The 20,627-nt window shown below is 43.5% G+C and overlaps 1 protein-coding gene across 4 annotated transcripts in view; it reads left to right on the forward strand.

The window, feature by feature from the left end:
* SPOP (speckle type BTB/POZ protein) overlaps positions 1-12,978 on the forward strand; it is a 30,237-nt gene extending 17,259 nt beyond the window's left edge. For all 4 annotated transcript variants that reach the window (XM_063354800.1, XM_063354797.1, XM_063354796.1 and 1 more), the window contains 8 exons: positions 90-211; positions 1,847-1,998; positions 2,104-2,231; positions 5,905-6,082; positions 6,654-6,709; positions 7,155-7,277; positions 10,845-10,987; positions 11,713-12,978. In XM_063354800.1, the coding sequence (XP_063210870.1) occupies positions 90-211; positions 1,847-1,998; positions 2,104-2,231; positions 5,905-6,082; positions 6,654-6,709; positions 7,155-7,277; positions 10,845-10,987; positions 11,713-11,857 (1,047 nt within the window). In that variant the 3' untranslated portion in view covers positions 11,858-12,978. The remainder of the gene's footprint in view (positions 1-89; positions 212-1,846; positions 1,999-2,103; positions 2,232-5,904; positions 6,083-6,653; positions 6,710-7,154; positions 7,278-10,844; positions 10,988-11,712) is intronic.
* Positions 12,979-20,627: the final 7,649 nt, after the last annotated feature.

The following is a 20,627-nucleotide window of genomic DNA, read 5'->3' on the forward strand; positions in this document are numbered from 1 at the left end:
GTAAAACTTCCAAGTTCTCAGGTTTTGCCTTTAAGATGGCCAGGGCAAGTGGGTATGAGCCTAACCCGCCTATTATCCTCTGTTTTAAGATCAAGGTGGTGAAGTTTTCCTACATGTGGACCATAAACAACTTTAGTTTCTGCCGAGAAGAAATGGGTGAGGTCATCAAAAGCTCAACCTTTTCGTCTGGAGCCAATGATAAACTCAAATGGTAAGAAATAGAGCAGAGAGGTTCACCCTGTGTGTACAACTATGTGAAAGAATTTGAGGTTCTGTAACAGAGGAAATACATGAAAAACTAGTTGTACTTCACATGGGTTCTTGCTTCCTTCAATGTACAACGTATGCACACGGAGAAAGTACTGTTGGTTCAGCATAGCATTCGAACACACAAAACAAATGTGAGGATCTGATGGTTTGCAGTGTTTCTCTGATAATGAAAAACATCAGAGGTAATAGAAGCCATAGCTGGAAGGGAGTCTACATCCTGCCTTGAAGCAGAGATGTGCTGTGGAGGATTATTAATGTCTTAAGTTTGGGATTTTTGACAGATGTTTATCTTGACAAGCTCCTATAAGCCAATCAGAGTCCACAGCATGTGTATTCAAGCTCTATTTCAGCCTCCCAGTTTCAGACTCAAATACTCCATGTTGTTAAAAAGATAATTTTTGCTTGCACTCTAAATCCCGCAAGTTAAGGCTATTGCTACTGTACTGCCTTTCTCTTTATGGCAGCTTTTTGTGAATTCAGAGACTTAACACAGAGGTGAACAAAGTAACAGTGTTCTATAACTCTTTCTGCTTCTTAAAGAAACTCTTTCCGCTTCTTAAAGATAACATTATTTTTGCCCTTTTCCTTTCCTTCAAAACTTTTCTTGCCTTCCCTGAGTTCTCAAGTAGTTTCCAGTAACTCAGAGTGGTCTTTGGTCATAATATGTATCTACTATGACTTGCATCTGACCTAGTGTATCCATGGTCACCTGGTTCCTTATTTTATCCCTTGTTAATGATGTTAAGTGTTTTAGCATTTTTCTTTAAACCTCCTTAGTATAGATTGTGGCAAATCAGCCACAAAATAATTTAGTGTGTGTGCGATACAATTTGTGTTCCCTTCCTTTGGGTGGCAGACCTGTGCTTTCCTTGGACTGCTTTTTGTTATTAAATTACTTACCTTTATAACCTTTCCTACTCAGATCTCATTCTAATGTCTAGATCTTTCTGATTTCTTTGTCCTTGTGTGTTTGAGCTGTTAGTCATTTGGCCTAGTTTTTGCTTCTTGTTAGATTCTGTGTCAAGTTTCAGGTCATGGAAGTGCTTATGAGTTAGCCTCTTCCTGCACTTACTACCTTTTCTTCACAAAGGAGTATTCTTCTCTTTTTACACTAGGATTATGTTTTTGAGAAACTACCAACCTTCCAGAAATCCATTTTTCCTTTCAGTCGCTTCCTGTGGAATTTTACCTACCATTTCTCTGGATTCCTCAAATCCATTGCCTCCATTCTGCTATTTCTTTCACTTTCCTTTTGGTGACAGTTGACATCAGGGTCCTTTTCAGTAATTTAAACCATAGCCCCCCTCCTCTTCTCCCCTGTGTTTTTTTTTAACTCGTTTGCCCATAGTTACTGCCTGTATATTATTATCTTTCTTGGAGGTGTAGCATGAGGCTGACTGTAACAAACAGTTCCACTCTATTTACCTGTCTGTTATTTCTTTGTGGTTCAGTGGCTGTTAAAGAGAACTCGTTTGCTGTACATTTTCTTGTGAAAATTCTACAATGCCCTTTCTTTGAAATCTGTGAATGACCTGCCAAAAACCGTTCCTAACATCTCAGATGCCTGCTTCTACAGGTGTTTACGTGTGAACCCTAAAGGCTTGGATGAAGAAAGTAAAGATTATCTCTCCCTCTATCTGTTGCTGGTGAGCTGTCCAAAAAGTGAAGTTCGAGCAAAGTTCAAATTCTCCATCCTGAATGCTAAAGGAGAAGAAACGAAAGCAATGGGTGTGTAAAACCTCTTTCTGTCTGATGGGGTCAGTTGTTTGTCTTTTGCTGTTTGATCAAGCGAGTCACTCAGCTGGGGTTTGAAGCACCATACCTTTCTTTCAGAGAGCCAGCGAGCGTATCGATTTGTACAAGGCAAGGACTGGGGATTCAAAAAATTTATTAGAAGAGACTTTCTTTTGGATGAGGCCAACGGACTTCTTCCAGATGACAAACTCACTCTCTTCTGTGAGGTAAGTCTTCCTGTGAAGCTGAAAGAATAGCAGTTCCATTAGCTTAAGGTAGATGTGACCTTATTTTTCATCATTGCTTTTAAGGAGTCAGAGGTGTCAGGAGAAATACTGGATGTTTATATGGCACTTAGATTTTATTTGTGCGTGTGTGTGCGCGCCTGTGTGGCTGGTGGCTTTTTCTGCGTGCGATTCATCACATTTCACTTCCATTTATTTTTTTGTTACTTTATATTTGTCTTTTACCTGTGATGATGGTAGAAATTAAGTATGTTTGATTATCATTTCACTTCTGGTTTAGTATTATCATCCATCTGTTTGTACTCTGTAATTTAAAACTCACTTGGGATAATAACCAACACTAGCTCTGCAGTGGAAACTGGCCCGCCTATTACTTGCCTACTGAATAAGGAAGAGTTTTCTTTATTTTCCTAAGTGTGTCTATACAGCCAACAAAAAGAAAAATTTAAGAAAAATTTGAGATACGGGAATCTTACAGTAACCACAATTTTCTGTTCATTGTCTTTGTATTTTTCTACAACTGATTACAAAAGTATTATTTTACTAATACTAATTTCAGACAAAAATGCGTTTTTATTTTTTATTTTTAAAACTCTAGATATTTAAGTTTAGAAACCTTAATGAGCAAATTTAAATGGTCGTAATTTAGTGTCTTCAGAGCTTCTGCTGTCTTACTTTCATTGTCTTTTTAACTACCAAATACCTCCTGTAGCTGTGATTTTTTCCAGAAGACAGGTAGAACAAGTTGTTCTCTCTTTGGGTCTCCTGCAGTGTTTTCTATGGGAGTCTTTTCTTTTGCTGTGTTTTCTTTCAGGAGTGAAAGAAACCCATCGGTCACAGTTGTTGGACAGCGGTATTATTTTTTTTTCATTATTTTTTTTTTCAGTAGGTTTTTTTTGCCATCATAAACATGCACATATTTAAATTAACAAACATCTAAAGGATATGTGTTTAATCAGTGGCATAAATTATTACTGTCATGGAGAGAGCCCTTCCTTTAACACTTGCAGCAATGTGGGAGGAGAAGAGGACAGTGTCTTGGATATCACCTCTGTAGATCTGGCAATTTCTCTGTCCTTCATAAATAAAAGAGCCAGAAAACTTATAATTGTGGAGCGAAACTCAAAAATTAATGTCCCAGAAGGGAATTTGTGAGGTGTGATGTAGATAAACCTGAGATCCACCAGCAGTCTTGGCAACCGGTACTAATTCAAATCAGTCCACTCTTTACTGAATTACTCCCTTCAAAAGCTTCAGCTCAGTGGTTTTGTTTGTTCTGGATGAAGAGAAGACTTGCTGCTGGCTTCACCTGGCATTGGTGTCTTCTGTTTTCTCTTTCCGTTTGTTCCACAGTCTAGCATGTGAGAAATCTTAAGTTTAAGTGATATCAGAGGGGAAGGTTTTATTGTCTGGAAACAGTTTGGCGAGAACTTTCAATAACTTGCGTTTGGGGTTTTTTCCCCCCACTCCGGTTTTTGTGGTTTTGGTTTTTTGTCTTTTTTTTTTCCTTTTTCTTCCCTGAGCTTGTAAATCTCTTAGCATGTAAACCAGTGGGCCATATGCTCTCCTGATGCTTCCCTGCTGGCCACAGGTGCCAAGTGATGCTGTCCACATCTGTACTTTCACCAAGCACGTTTTGTATGTGGAAACTCTCGAAGGAGTTAGAAATACTGGATGTCGAGATGTTTGTTTTGTGGGGATATGTTGGAGTCTTCTGTAGACCAGAAGGTTGCCGAGTGTCTCTGCTGCACCTTCTCATTGCTTTATTAAAGTTAAAAGGAAAAAGCCTTTTCTTCTCTGCTCATGTCCGGTGCTGAACACAGATAATGTCTTGCTGAAAATGCTGTTAAGGCAGAGAATGATGTTCCTTGTCAAGCATTTGAAATCTGACCTCATTTAGTTGTCTGTTTGGGGATTTTTCGACCTCTGTTTTGCAGGTGGGATTGATTGTTCATATCCCAACTGCATTACTTTTGGCTGTTTAAATTATATTGCAAGATCGTAGGTAAATATCGTTCTGGTAAATCTCCAAAAAGAAATTACTTCTGAACTAGGTAGTATTGGTTCCCTTGCTAAGATGTTGAAAATAGCTTAAGCAAAACCTTATCTATTTTGACCTCTAAGACTGGTCTGTGCTTGGAATCTGCCAGTGTAAACTCCTTATGTAAAAACCCTTCTAATTTATGAAAGAAAATCAGTTACTGGTGTGAAAATCTGTGAAGAGGATTTATTTGTTGATTTGAGAAGCAGTTTGCAAGTCTTTTTTGGCTGATCTGTAATCAGTATTGGACTCCAGCAAGGGATCTACATCTTCAAATTCCTTTTTAATGAATCTGATGAGTTTTCATCCATCCTTGAGTCCATGTTGCTGGTCTAGATGTCACAGGGCAAAAACATGTTGCAGCTGTCAGATTAACGACGAAGAATATTAGCTTCCTCACATTTGCTCTAGCTAATAATTAGTATTCTTTGGCAAGCAGCATCTGGTATTTGGGTTTGAGTGTTGTATAGTTTATACAAGATGTGGCTGCCATCAGAAACCCACTGGAGGTGTCTCAAAAGTGGGGGTATGTGCTGTCAGCAGGCTTTTTTCCTTGGAAGATGCATCTGTCATCTCTCTCCCTCGTAATTTACGTCTTTTACATAACTGTGAAGCTTCCTTTGCGGTTCATTGTTCTTCTTTGGCCATTGGTTATTAATAGAACTTAAATTTAACTTGGACTTGACAGAAAATCCAGGAAATAGTCTCACGTATGCTTCCCTGTCAATCGGCTTCTTCCTTTATTCTTTGTTATAGTGGGGTAGTATCAGTCACTCTGATCTTTTCTAATTGGAGTCTGCTGTAGAAGGCGTATGATTTACTGTGTGTTTAATAATAATGGGTCGGTGCTGAATAGGCTCTTAACGGTTCCCTTTGTGGGGGTTATTCATCAGCCAGTACGGTGATGTATGGTGCATGCGTGCTTTGGAGCAGGTGATAAGGAATCTGTCTGCATTCTCCAAATCTTCCTAATTACTTGACATAAAGCTGCTTTTTTAAACTTACTGTTTAGGGGTTTTTTTTTAAATTTTATTTTGTAATGTCGTGGAAGTGTTGAACTCTCAAAGAAATTTAAGAACTAGAAGCAGCAAGACATTTGGAGGGTCAGCCGCTGCCCTTGCATACATGTGTGGATGTGGTGCTCAGTGAAAGAAGCTCTCTGTATACTTCGTTTTCATTTGTACTGCTGTCTGTATTGCATTATTGATTGGGGAGCGTTTTAGGGTGTTGATAGAAGGAAAAAAACTAGGTCAGGTATGTTGTCTGTAAAAGCAGAAAAATAAGGTTCCGCTTCCTTATGAAACCATCTCTAAAGTTATTATTAAATTGCATAGAAGTGCTGTTAATTTAGGGTTGAGAAGAAAATCTGCTGATGTGATTTAGGACTTGGGACAGACACTGCGGAGGAGCAGAGAACAGGGTTATGGCAGGGTAGAAAGGATGCTTTAAAAATGGAGCCGTTTTTAATCATACAATGATTCTGCTTGAGAAATGTGGGGTTTGCTTTGCATTTCCCTTCGCCTGTCCCAGAAGTAAAAACCTCCTGTAGGGAGATTAGTTTTTCCACTGTGGGTTTTTGAGTTTTTGGGTTGTTTGCTTTCTTTTCCCCTCCAGGTGAGTGTGGTACAGGACTCTGTCAATATCTCCGGACAGAACACGATGAACATGGTGAAGGTACCAGAGTGTCGCTTGGCGGATGAGCTGGGAGGACTCTGGGAGAATTCCCGCTTCACGGACTGCTGTCTGTGTGTGGCAGGCCAGGAGTTCCAGGCTCACAAAGCCATACTAGCAGGTCGGTATCAACTTGGATGGGCCTTAGCAGGATAGGAGACAACAACGTGATGGCAAGTGGGTTTTTTGGAGTTATTTTTTCTTTAAAGGAGGCTTCTGCAGCACTTTTAACTGCAGAGCTGTAGTAAAAGACTACAGGGAGAGGAAATATCTACTCCGTTTTTAATTGCCTACCTCCTCCCACAGCGAGGATGGTAGGAGGAATCTTTTGTGGCTGTAGTATGCTATAATGTATTCCTAAAGCATTTGTAAGGAGAAGTTACCGCATTTCCAAAGGAATACTCTGTTGTAAAGTCTAGAAACGCAGTGTGTACTGCCTGTGTACTCTTTAGCCTTGGTTGAAAGGACATAAGAAATTCTCCCATACCTAGTTTGAAGCTACGTTGGCCACACTACATTGTCACGCCCTGTACTTCTTTACCAGTTGTACCCAACGTGCCCTATCTGCTGTAGGAGAATTTTTCCTGCATTAAGTAGGAGGACAGTTGTTGAGGTGTTGCCAGGCTACACTTAGCTCCTCCTGAAGAGTAAAAGAGTGTCTCTAACTGTGTTTTATTTTCCTACTGCCATAGCGCGTTCCCCGGTTTTCAGCGCCATGTTTGAGCATGAGATGGAAGAGAGTAAAAAGGTAAGTTCCTGCGGGAAGGAGAACTTCTCCAGCTAGGGCAATAGCTCTCTAGTCAACTCTCGGCATCACTGCTCAGATAACTCTCTTAGGTAGTGTTTGTGACTGTTGTCACCTTTTAACTCTTTTTCTCACATTAGATGCAGGTCTCTGCTTCAGCTGTCCTGAAGGGAGGAAGAAAGGGATCAAGGAGGCAATTGTTACCTTTGTTACTCTTGGGGAAAGAATCTGGGTGGGATAAGGAAAAGTAGAGAATGCGAAATACAACTTAGAATTTTTCTTATTCTGTGCACATCTTTCTTTTTTTTTTCTTTTTCTTTTTTTTTTTTGCAAGTAGTACACATTCTAAATAGTTTGTAGCAAATTTCTGAATGCTGAAAGAGCTTGGGTAGAAGGAAGTCTTCAGCACCTTATCAGGATCTTAATAAACTTCATTTTTCCAATACAGAACCGGGTTGAAATCAATGATGTGGAGCCTGAAGTTTTTAAGGAAATGATGTGCTTTATTTACACGGGGAAGGCACCAAATCTTGACAAAATGGCTGATGACTTGCTGGCAGCTGCTGACAAGGTACAGTTGGGATTTCTGGGTGTTGAGAGAACCGGGAATGACATGTGCCTTGCTTTACACAGAGCTCCCTGGAGATGGCCGCAGTAAGCGTTTCATGTGATCGTTGTGGTTGGGCAGTTTCTTTGAATTGGTTGTGGTAAACCTGGATGTAGTATAGATACATATAAGATAGCTCTATAGATACATATCTTAACAGATAACAATCAGGAATTTCTGTGTCTACTGCTCATTTTTAAGCGTTTTCTTAAGATTTCAGAGGACATCTCTATTCAGCATAATCTAGCGTAAGAACTGGGGGTGAGAAGAAAATTCCAAGGCGGACCTGGCAATATTTTTATAGTGTGATTATTACCAAAACTCAAAAGTAGTGTTCTGTCTTGGCAAACAGGGCCTGCTTCTCCTTCTGGTCTGGCTGGTATCAGCAGCTTCAAGAGATGCACTAAAGGGATGGATAGCCGAGAGTGGGAAGGTCCTGTTGTTTATTTTCTTTTTGCAGTGGCAGTCTCTGCTGTTTATGGAGAGACGGGGTGCACTGGAAGGAAGCCCTCTTGCCTAACCCCTCTGTGGTTTTGCAGGGTCCTTGCCAGGGAAGTGTCGGGGATGGTCTGACTGGAAGGCTGCTGGTAGTCCCCGTGTAGCAGGCGCAGCGCCGTGGCCTTGCCAGCCAGTGGCTGCCTCCTTCCCTTTGCAGCACCAAGGACCGAAGAGAGTGCTCTGCTGGCCTGTGAGCCGTACGAACCAGTGAAAATTCGTTATATATAACCACAAATTTTATTTCCTTTTTCTTTTTTTCTCTTAAAAGTGAACTTAGTGCTGGTGAAAGGTGCCAGTTTGACAGCACTGGAGACTAAAGCCCTGAATTTATCCATCGAACAGGTTCCGCACGGGTAGCAGCAGTGCAAGATTCTCCACACTGCCCTGCCAATGTGCCTCAACTCTGACCTGGAGGGACCACCTCTAGGGGTGAGAGCGTAGTTCAGTCTCCATGCTTCTTCAGTCCTTGGATTCTCTTGTGGGTGCCAGCTAGGGTGGTGGATTTTAAGATGTGGATGCATGTAACCTTGTTCCACGCAGCCACCACACAGCCATCAAATTCCCTGTCACTGCGGATCTGGGCTTCATCAAAACCACTGATTTTAGAGGTGAAATGCTCCATATGCCATTATTAGGCCACTGCAACTAGAATTAAAATGGGAAATAATGCAAGGAGATTCTTGGCTGGATTATAATCATTGCCACATATTTTATTCAATATTTAAAGAGTATTGATCGAGAGCTCGCATACCATCTTTAACTGAGACAAGTGTAAGTAAGAAGCAGTACATTAAGGACAGAGTAGGCTTTAACTTTGAGTTTCCTGGCTTTTAATGTAGGTTTTTTCCTTTTAAAATCATTGTGTCTTTTAAAAGCAGAAATAAAAAATCTTTCTTGAAAGCACATAAAACATCTAATATTTACTCAAGAGACTGAAACAGCTTCTTCTGAGTTCCTTCTGTCTCTTGGGGAAAATATGTAATTAGACCAAAACCAAAACAAAGCACGTCTTCTCAACCCAGGAGATACTATTTCAGCCTCTTGGGTAAGTGTGCTATTAGGTAGGGTGGGTTTTTTAAGTGTAATTAAGAAAGGGGGGAAGGGGAAATCTTGGTACGTGAGAGACCAGAATGGCTACTTTTGCCCAACTATGTAATTAGAAGCTGAGCTATTTGTAGTGAAAATGGAAATAAAAATTGTACATGCATGGAGGAGAATATTCAATTTACAAAAGGCATAATTTTAAGCTTCGTTTGCTGCATTTTAAGCTACTGACAGACAATAATATAAACTAATGGCTCACCCCTCATTTGAAACTGTTTTAGTTATTGATACAGATTAAGCAAGTAAATTTGATTTGCCTTCTCAGATGTTCTGGTGGGAGAAAACTGTCCTGGTTATGAGTGCCATGCCTCAATTGAAGTAATTATTATCACCGAGCCTTAAGTGAAAAAATGTTTTTATACTCTAAAATTATTCATTTAAATTTAATCATAATGCGATGAAAATCTCAATCAGAATATAAAATCAGTTTATAGTAATAGTGCTTATCATATGGCAAGCGCTTCCGTCGTCATGCAGATGAGCTCGTTACCAGCTCTCTGCTCAGGTTGACAGAGCAGTCCTTGCAAATCTGGTATCTTTTCTGAATGTGGCCTCATATACTGAAGAACTTGCACACCGTGTCATCTCTAAGTTGTCCAAAACAAAAAAGCCCTATAAACAATATGAAGGATACTCTCAAATGCAGTTATCTGTCATTAAAAAAAAATGAATTAACAATTTGAAGATTTTTTCTTTAGAAATGTCACTCAATTTGAAGTCATAACATGAAGGAGACTTAACTGTGTTCAATCTTTAGGGCAATTTATGTAGTGCTAACATTATTACTCATCTAAGAACTGCATTATAATCGACTGCTTTCCTGATCCCTGTGAAATGTAATCATGGCATCTAGAATATTCAGAAATACTCAGTTTGTTTCATCCAAAGAGCCACAAACCCCATAATGAGCTCACACGTACCAAGATTTTCAGAAGTATCTCAGTCTCACAGTTCCCAGCTATGATATTCTAAAAGACTGAGGTTTGGGCTTTAGGTTTCATTTCTTGATAACGGGTGGCTTAAAGTTTTCTGAGTGGTGACTTTTCTGAAGCCTGCCCGAGACCACTGCGTTGCTTTTGAAAATCTTGGCCGTGTCTGCACGTTTCAAGACTGACTGAAGCGCTGCAGAAAGCAGAGTGGGAAATTTATTAGGCAGCGCTCTTCTAAGCATCTCCTTTGAATTTCTCAACCATTGACACAGCCCAACCCTGTGGATCTAAAAAATGTTGAGGCAAATGGACAATTGAATGGTAGAAACTCTTAGATTGAGAAAGTGAAGTTAAAACAGAGGTTTTGCCAGGGCATTACAGACATGCTGTGATGTTTTGTTCCCAGCTGTATAGCTGCAAGAAACCAGGGACATTTGTTTAACATCTTAGTATTAAACTAGTAGCACGTACTTGAGCAAGACTGATGTTAACGTGCAGGTCATTAGTGGTAAAAAATGGAGTGAAAGCTGCATAACCCTCAGTGGAACACCTATGGAGCGTTCGCTGTTAGATAGGTCTTCCCACTGAACCCAGGTAATGCTGTCATGCAGTAATAGAGTGAGAATAAAGACTTGGCTTTAGCATTCTGTGCCTTGAAGTAACTGAGATAGTAAGTATTACGTGTGACCTGAGATTCTCATTTCAAAGCATGAAGGCAGCACCAGTCAGCCTGTAACACAAGAAGGCCGGCATGAGATTTATGGTGGGTATGTTTCCTCTCCATTGCTTTTCCTCAGGGTGGGCGCATCATGATTCTCCTTTTTTTGCTGGTCACTGCTTCTTTGAGTACAGTTGAGATGCATAGAGCAAAGCAGAGAGAGCGGTTCAGCATAATAGAGTAGTTTGTTTCTAAAGAGTGAAGGAGCACGAGTAAGGCTTCATGTCAGGCCTGGTTCGGTGTTTTCTTCTTTGTAACTGGCCTTGGGCTTGTATTTTGCAGTACGCTCTAGAACGTCTGAAGGTGATGTGTGAGGATGCGCTGTGCAGTAACCTGTCTGTGGAAAATGCTGCCGAGATCCTCATCCTGGCTGACCTACATAGTGCTGATCAACTCAAAACTCAAGCAGTGGACTTCATTAACTAGTGAGTTTACTTTCATTCCAGGATGCAACAAATCTAGAGGAAAGTGGTGTTTACTAGCAATAGGGTTCACAACTTGTGAACTGCCACATACAGGGAAGATTCTCTTCTGTTATTCTCCCATTGTATCGTTCATTTCTCTGGCATCCCAGAAGCGGCATTGCCCTAAGGGCAGATTAGTCTCGCCCTGCTGGGACCGTTCGGAGCGTACAGCAGCACTGTCTCCGGGAGCTATTACAGATCTCTTCCTAAGATCGCAGGAACTTTTAGGCGGTAAAATATCAGGTAGTCCCTGATACTGAGGCACTATTTGCAACTCTTAACAGCCCTTTCAGTAGATGTAAAATGATTACTGGCTACTTTGATGTCTGGAAGCATTTTTAGTCTTATTTGTCAGTTAATACAGTTATTCTTAGTACTTTCTGTATCGATTTAACATCCTTCCGTGCTGAGTAGTCAGGGTAGGTAAGCATTGTGTTCCTGCTGTCCTCCACCTCAGATCATGTATGTTTGAGCTTTTCATCGTTAAGTTGAAGGACTGTGCATACAATTGTGCCAGCAGAGCCAAAGCTTGCAATCTTCGCAAAAGATACCTAACATAGATCCAGAGTGATCCTAAAACAGTACGCTAAAAATGTCAGGTTTCTCGGGCATGTGGAAAGAATCTATTTAGTTAATCCTTGTTATCCCCAGTTGATAACTTCAGATTTATTCTCTCTTATTTCTAGTCATGCTTCTGACGTCATGGAGACATCGGGCTGGAAGTCTATGGTAGTATCGCATCCCCACTTGGTGGCTGAGGCATATCGCTCTTTGGCCTCTGCACAGTGTCCCTTTCTGGGACCCCCACGTAAGCGACTGAAGCAATCCTAAAGTCCTGCCTGTCATACCACCCCATGTTTTTCTGGAAGCAGCATCAGCTGTTGCTGCTGTAACCTTGACCACCAGGTAGACGGCGAAATCTGTGGAGCTTTTACTCTGTTGTTGGGGGGAAAAGACTGCTTCGTGACACCCAGACTTTTTAAAACAGCACCAAGTAACTTGGGGAGAGGGGGGAGGGTGGGCCTGGGGCTCTGGGGCTGTTCAACCTAACGAATCCCTGTCGCTGCATCGTCTGTGTGTTCCCTTCGACTTGGCTGAGTCAATTAAGTACAGGGTTCGGTTTAGGCACCGACCCAAGTCGGAATAACCCAGCAGTGGTACTGGGGAAAACAACGTCTCTGCGTCTGGCAGCACAGAACAAATCGTCAGATGCCTGGAGCAAGAGGACATTTTAGCTTTGGAGAGCGTTGGAGGTTTAAAAAGAATTTCCAGTGAGGTTCTGGAAAGGAAGTACCTGATGGAAGCTCCAGTAGTATTTATATCAAAAAAGAGAATTTAAGTCCTTCCAGCTGAGCTAAAAACTGGACGTTTGTGTAACTCCTTATTGCCATCCAGCAACAAGAAGATCAGTTTCTCTGTTAGTAGCACTTGTATGTTAATTGCAAAAAAAAAAAAAAAAAAGAAAAAAGAAAAAAAAGAAAAAACAACCTTTTATAAAATGACAGGTTGAAGTGAAAGGGGACGGTGAAAGGCTGTGTGTTCTGGAGGGTGTGAATAGACTGAAGGCAGCCTTTGGCAAGTCTCTATTGGTTTTGAAAGGACTAGAAAATCCTTGATCTGGAGCGTGCTGTCTGACAAGAACAACGGTTACTGTTTTTAGATATTGTGGGAAATGTTTTTGGCATTTTTCCCTGCTTTATTTCCCTCCTCCCACTTTTTTAAAAAAAAAAAGAAGAAAAAAAGGAGAAATTTTATTGTTCATGAACGCTGCGTCAAGTCCGTGTCCTGAGTTGCTGAATGATTCTTAACAACTGTTTGTACCTGACTTGCCGACTGTATAGGAGCCAGTCCTGTTCCTTTCTATTAGTCACTCTTCTTACAGGGAAGAAGTTTCAAAATAGCTGGTAACTTTTTTTTTTCTTTTTGAAAATATAAATAATTACTATTTTGTACTGTGTGGTATCTGTTGTCTTTTTTTGTTTGTTTCATTTTTAAGACTTCCCGGTTTAAAACCGGTTCCCAAAAGGTTCAGTTTCAGTCTGCTGCCACGTACTGATAGCGACATACTAGTTCCTGGAACTCAAATGGGATTTGTAAGGAATGTTGCGCACAAAATTGCAATGCGAACCTGTTTTATTTCTCGTAGCAGCCATCACCAAAATACTAGAGAGCATTGGTTTCAATAATGCCTGTGCGAAGCTGACCCTTGGTCCTTCCTTTAGATACCCGTTTAGATGTGGGAAGGGAGAATAGTATAATAAGCCATCTGTTTTATAACGTGAAGGTGCGACACAGGATGACTGGGTAGGAGAGACACCATCCATTTCTGTCATCATTAGCCCCAAATCTCCAGGGAGGTTTGATCGAAATACGCGGTGCTGGGGCAGCGGCAAATTGATCTGACCTTAAGATGGTCAGGTAGGGCACGTAACGGATTACAGAGAATAACTCTGTTTTCTCTAGAAAATAGATTAGGTATCTGTTGTCTCTGATTTTTTTTCTTTATTCTGTTATCATACTTTCTCTCGCAGCCTCTTGTCCCGTGTGTGAAGGAGAATTCCATTCGTACGCTCGTGTGTTTAATCCAGCTGCTGTCTATTTTTATCAAATGGTGACTCACGAGAGGGTCCCTGCCCCTTTCCGTGTTCCCCCACCGAGGCTCTCATCACAAACACGACCGTCTGTATAGTAAAGCCTTCCTTTTACGTGGGTCACAAATTCCCACGTTGCATCTATTGCTTGAACGCCACTAATTCCTTTTATATTGGATTTAGCCTGCGTTTCCTTTTAGGTAAGCAAAGCATTTAGTTGTAACGAGATTCTCCCCACTACCCTGGCGGAGCTCAAACCCAGCGTTTTCTAGCTTAAAATTGCATACAGACATGGAAAGTTCATTGCCAGGTAATTGCAGAAGTTGTCTGTGTGGCACAGAGATGTCTAATTATGCCGCAGTAACTGCATTGTTTACTGAAATGTTCAAACCTGAACGAGACCTTTTATCCTTGTCACGTTAGCGACCAACTGTTGGAGGAGTGTCCCTGGCTCAGCCGTGCCCTGGGCAGCAGACATGCCTGGAAGAAAGGAACGGGTGTTCATGTCGCCTGTCCCCGGCATTTTTTGGGCAGGTATTTATGGGAAAGCAATACAGATTTGGCAGCCTCCTCCCCTGCAGGATGGGGAGATACCTGCAGGAAAATAATCTGTTCTGGGCTCGTCTGTCCCAGCCCTTCCCGCGGAGCCAGGTTGCAGAACGCACTGTGATGGAAGGGCTGAAATGAGATCCGTAAAGAAGACGACTTGTTCAGATTGTTCCAGTTGCAGGTGAATTAATGATTTATTTGTCAACTTCACTTTTTTTTGTTGTTGTTTGTTTTTTATTGTAAATGATACAGCTGAAGCCATCTGGTTATAACAACATCAGAGCTAGAGCATACTGTTCATAAACCTCCCACTGACATCCTCCCCTCCCCAGATCTGAAATGTAATTCAAGTTAACTCGCAGTCTGTGGCATGTGTTGTTACTGCAGAGATGTCCATGCCAGTTGAACAGTTGGAGATTTGAATTCCACAAGGAGATGGCATATTTATCAAAACAGTATTTCAGAGAGATGTTTTTACCGGGGCTTCTGAACTGCGGTGTAGCGACCGCAGGTCCGGATCCAGAATTTAGGTTGGACCCTGCGCTCGTGCTTTTAATTCCTCCTCGTCCCCCTCCTCAAGGGTGTTACAGAGACATTTCGTCCCTGTGTGCCGTCTTCCATGTGCTTCCCTCTCCCTATTAGCTCCGTGCTCCTGCTTCCTCCGCTGCCTTTCCTGCTGCCCGAGGAGGGTTTCATCCATCGCCTGGACGTGGGGAAGAGAGAGGAGGAGGAGAAACCCCTGGCTGAATCCCTGACCCCCGCCTGCCACGGCACCCACCTGTGCCCCGCACCCGGGAGCCATCGGCTCCCTCCGAGGAGCCAAACACCAGATATTTTTTTACTTGGCCAAAAGCTTGCTTTCTGGCTGCCCCTTGGGCTTTGTTATTACAGACTCAGGTTCTATTGAGGTATTTTTCTTATTGTGCGAGTTTTTCCAGATGAAAGGAAACAGCTTGTCTGCTTATGAGCAGAACAAACAGCAGAGTGGGGAGAGCTGCTGTGCTTTGAAACTCTCGCAGGCTTTGTTCTGGTTCTCAAACTGCTGTTAAGGACACAATACCGACTCTCTCCTTTTCTTTCCCCCCCCCCACTTTTTTTTTACCCCCACACTTCCTTGAAGGAGACAAAGATATTAAAAAAAAAAAAAAAAAAAAAACCAAAACAAAAAAAACCCAACAAACAAACTTTGTTTCAGAAGGTTTCTCAACTTCCGTGCAATTTATTTTGCAAAAGGCTTTGCTAAAATAATTATCTTGTTCAGGCAGCTTGGGCCGTGCAGTTTTCCTTTCTCTCATGCCTGCCATTTAACTTGTGTTGCAGAATTTCTTAACTCATTTATTTCTAATGACTTTTTTTAGTTAATCTAATCTGAAGACGTTTAATTATAGAGGGTGGTTTTGGTTTGGTTTTGGTTTTTTTTTTTTCTGACCTGCTGCCCACTTGTATCTTTGGCAGCAATTCCAGGCACACGCTGCAGCAATTTTTGCCTTGGCAGTTCCAGTTTCTTGTGTGTGTTTAAATTTAAAGTTAAATTTTGAAATGGGTGGTGCTGACGGGGGCACGGCGAGAGGGGGCACAGCAGGCGAGTGCAGCTTGGGCTGCACAGCAGACAAGGGGCAGAAGAAACTGGGGGTCGGTGGGGGGGGGCGGAAGTGACAGCCCGTGAAATAATTGGGGAAATAAATTGCAGTGACCTGGAAGGCTTTTGGAAAATCTATATAATAAATAAAGCAGGAGCGGTTCAGCGTAGGAGGTGGCCTTTTAGCCCAGTTGAAGTTTGTTGGGCAGAGTGCAGGCAAGAAAATTCAGCTGAGTTTTGGGTTAAGTTTGGGTTTGGATTTTGCATCTTGTTCCCGCTTGATACATCAGACGTCGTCTCTAAGACTGAATTATTAAAATCACTTGAGGAAATGTGTTAATTGATGGGGTAAATTGGGAAGGAATGGAGAGAGGATTGCAATTATTCCATCAAATTATGAAAAATCACAGGCAGGAGAGGTATAAAACGTAGGGCTCCTTTTTGAATAATTGAAAAGCATCAATGGCAAAAAAAAAAATAGCAGTTAATCGAGATGGTGGATGATAAACTGGCTGCGAACGGGAAGGCTTCCCCCAGCCCTCCAGAAGAGAGATGTGCTGCTGGAGGGTTTTTCTCTCAATCCGAACGCAGGGAGGTTTCTCTGAGCTCTGCCGTCGGGAAGCCGAGCGGGGACTGAAGAGGAAATCGTTGGCTCTTGCCGCGGGGGAGCAGTGCTGAGGACAAGAACTCTGCCCGTGTTGGTACCGAGCCGCTAATGAAGCTTTCTGAGCCTGGAAATAGCCAGAGGTTGCACGTCCAGGAGTAACGGGATGAAAACGAACAAACGAAAACCATTTTCAAACTGCCGTTTCACCACTTCTGGAAGGTTCCTGGCGGACGCGGAGGTTATCCCTGAGCACTTTGGAGTCGTTTAAAAGCTACTGGAGAAAGCATTTCGTCCGATGGGGATCCGATTCCGACGCGGGGGGAGGTGGCTGGTCCTCGGCGTTCAATCGCGTGGCATCCTGGAGGGCGATGTCCTGGCGTGGATGTCTGCGAACCTCCTCGCTGCCGCGCCCAACGCCACAGCCGGAGTGCCTTCTGTCTGCGTTTTAACCTTAGCGTGGCAAAACGAAGCGGTGTAAGTGTTAGCTTTTAAGATGGTTGCATCTCACAGCTGGGGTGGCTCCTTTTTTCCTGTTCACGCCTACTTGTTTCGCTGTTACCGCAGGACTACAAGGCTTCGGCTGCTTTTCTGCGTTGCGTTAGGAGCAGGGTTGCCCACCGTTGATTCCGGTTGTTGCTGCATTGCAGTTTGTCCGCGGTTCCTTTCTTTCCCACCAACTTTTTTCTCCACTCCTCTAGGCAGGTGGCGTTGGCAAAATTATTGCTTATTCTTGAATTTTTGCCAAACAGCAAAACACTCAACAAAAATAGCTAAACAGGATGTTGGGTTTTGAGTCTGCGGCCAGGTTACAGCTGGCAGCCAGCTCCGGCGGGCGTTGGAGGCTCGTCAGGGGTTTCACCCCCCTTGCAAGGACAACTGGCCGTCGCTCTTTGTGGCCAGCGACGAGAGAGCTGGCAGACCGGGAGATTTTTCTTTCTCTAGCCTGTGTTTCTGGATTTGGGGAGATTGGCTTCTCTCCCGCCTGCTGTACGGCAAGGAGACAGCAGACTCGGGCCAGACAGTTATCGTGCCTTGCTGTCCTGGGGTGCTCGATTGAAATAATGGCGTTCTGTAACGGTGCGCGCACCCAACGGCCGCCTCAGAGTCAGTCTGTTACGGGGTGGGATGGAATGGCACGGTGTGGGACGGGCCGGCGCAGGATAGAATAGTCTGGGGTGGTTTGGGATAGAGTATTTTCAGTTGGAAGGAACCTACGAGGTTCATCCAGTCCAGCTGCCTCTGCGCAGCCGAGATCCTCCTGTCCCGTTGCGTGGTCGCTTCTCCGTGTGCGGGCTGCCGGGACGCGGGTTCCCGTGCTGTGCCTGCCCTTTGCGACGGCGCTGCCGGGGGCCGGGCGGTAACTCCATCGCTCGCAGCCACCGCCGGCGACTGTAAAGCACTCAGACATAAAGGAGCAGGAGGTGCCCGGATGGGCTGCAATAATTTCTCTCTCTGGAGGATGTGAAATTAAAATGCCTTTCCTTTAATCGCCTCTGCCCAGTGTGATGTCACTCCTAACTCAGATTCTCCTGAATTAAAAAAAAAAAAAAAGAAAAAAATAGAAAGAAATAATCAAAAATAAACCAACCACCTTGCAGATTTGATTTCTAATGTGATGTGCCAGATGGTAAAACCTGAATGAGGTAGCAGGCATTACTTAGCTGGGGCCTGTAAACAAAACTGAACTAGGAAATGCTCTTTAATGAGCTAGATTTATTTCTAGGTGCTGAAGCCTCAAAAGGCAAGGGAAAAAGAGAGGGATTTTCATACGGTAAATGTTTAAATAAGCCGTTTCCTTCGTTTCAGCACCGCAGCAATAACTCCATCCCATTCCAGGGCTGCTGGGGCTTCTAAAACGCGCAATTCTGTGAGGTTGTAATTATTGTGGGTGCTTTAGCGTGGCGGGGAGCTGGGCTCTCGGACGTAAGTGGCGTTTTTGTTATGTTGGTGGGTGGTTTGCTTTTTAAATCCTGCCTGTATATTCTTTGACAGCGTGGCTCTCCAAAATTAAATCAACCGAACGCCTTTTCACCTGCTGCCCGTGACCCGGCGCCGCTCTTCCCCAGCGCTGCTCTGCCGGGGTGACCCGCGGTGCTTGATGGCTCGGGGTGGACGTTTGCAGCGGCGGCTCAGCAGCTCGGGGACGAAGCGCTGTGGATTTAAAAGCCGCAGCTGTTTTGACGGGTGGCTCCGTTTTGCGCTTCCCCTCCTGCCCCCAGCACCGGCTCCTCGCGCCGCTCAGCGCCTGCCCTGGGCCTGCGGGACGCGGGGGGAGCTTCGCGGGGGTTTGGTGTAAGCAGGCCTTTCCTGCTGGTGGACAGCCCCTGGATATTTTAAATACGTCTTGCTGTTACTATTATTCTCCCCACTATTTTTAACTTCTGGCTGTGGATTTGGTGCTATACAAAAAGGATGTGGGTGAATGCTTCTGTCAAGCGGCAATGCAAGGAGGAGAGAACGGGCTTTAGAAAGGGTGGGAGGAGAGCCTGATGCATCAGAAAATAGGTAGGCTGGGTTTAAGTATAGATAATGCGTACAATAGTACTGTATTTTTCAGAGCTTTTTAGTTGCCTTAAAAAAAACCCCACAACAAACCAGCCCAAAACTCCAAACCTTTGCTGTCTTTGGCTCTCCGTATGGTACCGGCAATGCCTTTCTTTAGCAGACAGAGGTCTATTGGAGACGGGGGTCTCAAAGCGCAATCGGGTTTGACGCGCGGGTCCCAGCGCTGCCGGTCTCAGCAGACAGCCGTGCCCAGGCTGGGTCTTCGTGTTTATTCCCCGTTTGTCCGCATGGGAGGTGTGGGGCCGGTCGCATCGCCGCTCCCTCTGCGCATGCTGTTCTTGGCAGCAGATCCACGGCTAGGCAGCTGCCAAGAAAAAATTGGGCCAGTACCTTGTTTTCAAAGGTTTACTGGGTGTTGCAAGCATGCTGTAATGTCACATCTTGTGGTCAAAGAGTTTTAAGCAATTTTAAGCCCTGCTTCCACCTGTTTTCCAAGCTTCATTCCCAAAATAGAAATTAAAAAAATAAAATCATGAGAATGCCAAGCTCACCCTTTTGCTCATAAAAATGTAAATGGGAAGTTGTGTCTTCTGAGACCTGTTTAGGCTCTTTTGGTGCTCTGGGGATGAAACAGCCCTCTTCCAACCAGATGAAGAGGGATGTTTTTCCCAAATTCGGTTCCATCCCTAGACACAAACAACCCCGTGTAAGAGAAACAGACCTCAAAATGAGCCGTTCTCACAAAATAGTAGCTGTGGGGAGATTTCTTCCATCAGCACCTATTAACCCCGTGTTTGTGCCTGTTGTCTCAGATCAGCCGTAGAGAGAGAGTCCTATTGGAGCCCAACTGTCATTTATTTCTGTAGGGCTTTTCGTAGAGAATAATTTTATAAGAAACCGAAAGAAATAATCTGGCACATCCTTTGTGTCCCAAGACAAGATTTATTTTTAAATTGGGTTCAGACCTCCTTACTGGCATTAGCTGGCGGGTTATAATCTGTAAAGCAAAAATAGGTGGATCTTCTGCGGCTTATTTGCTGTAGCTTGAGACGTTGGGAGGACGCGGGTTAACACACAGGCGCCGTGTTTTGCAACTGATTTCCTTGTGTGTGTTGCCACTTCAGAGCTTGCTTCTGTTTATTTTCAATACACCAGGAGAGATCGGGCAAAATCTGTAGATAAAATTCAGCCGGTTTTCGGGGAGAGGGAGAGGAGAGGTGGGGAGAAACCACCGAAGAGCTTTTGCCGCTTATCGTTGATAAGTGTTTGATAGGATTGATAGCTGCTCAGAAATCCTTTCACTTCTGTCCATTTTTTTAAAGTCCTGCTATAAAAGGTAATTAAAGTATACTAATTGAATTAAGATCCCATCTGTCGGAGTTCAGCAAGCCAACGAGTCCCTTAATTAAGATATCATGTTTGCTATAACAGAGGCTGCAAACACAGAGCTGGCCACCGAGGGTGTAAGCAAATATCTGCCTGCCCATGACGGAGCGCCAGAGCATCCAGTGGGCTGAGGAGATCGAAACAGAGTCTGCAAGGTAAGACGCGCCCGCTCGTGGGATGACAATAAAGGCAAGAATAGTTCTGCTTCCTCTGGTAGCTGAGAAAAAGGCCAATTTGAGGCGGGTGCAAACATTTTTAAGGACTCGGAGGTAGACAGCAGCAGTAATAACTGAAAGACTCTGGATTGGGCCTCTCAGCATCCGATCGCCGTCTCGGTGGGACGAGGTCTAATATTGGAGGCAAGAACAGAGAACATCGTAGTTA

This window comes from Chroicocephalus ridibundus, chromosome 17, assembly GCF_963924245.1.
Source record: "Chroicocephalus ridibundus chromosome 17, bChrRid1.1, whole genome shotgun sequence".
Lineage (NCBI taxonomy): Eukaryota > Metazoa > Chordata > Aves > Charadriiformes > Laridae > Chroicocephalus > Chroicocephalus ridibundus.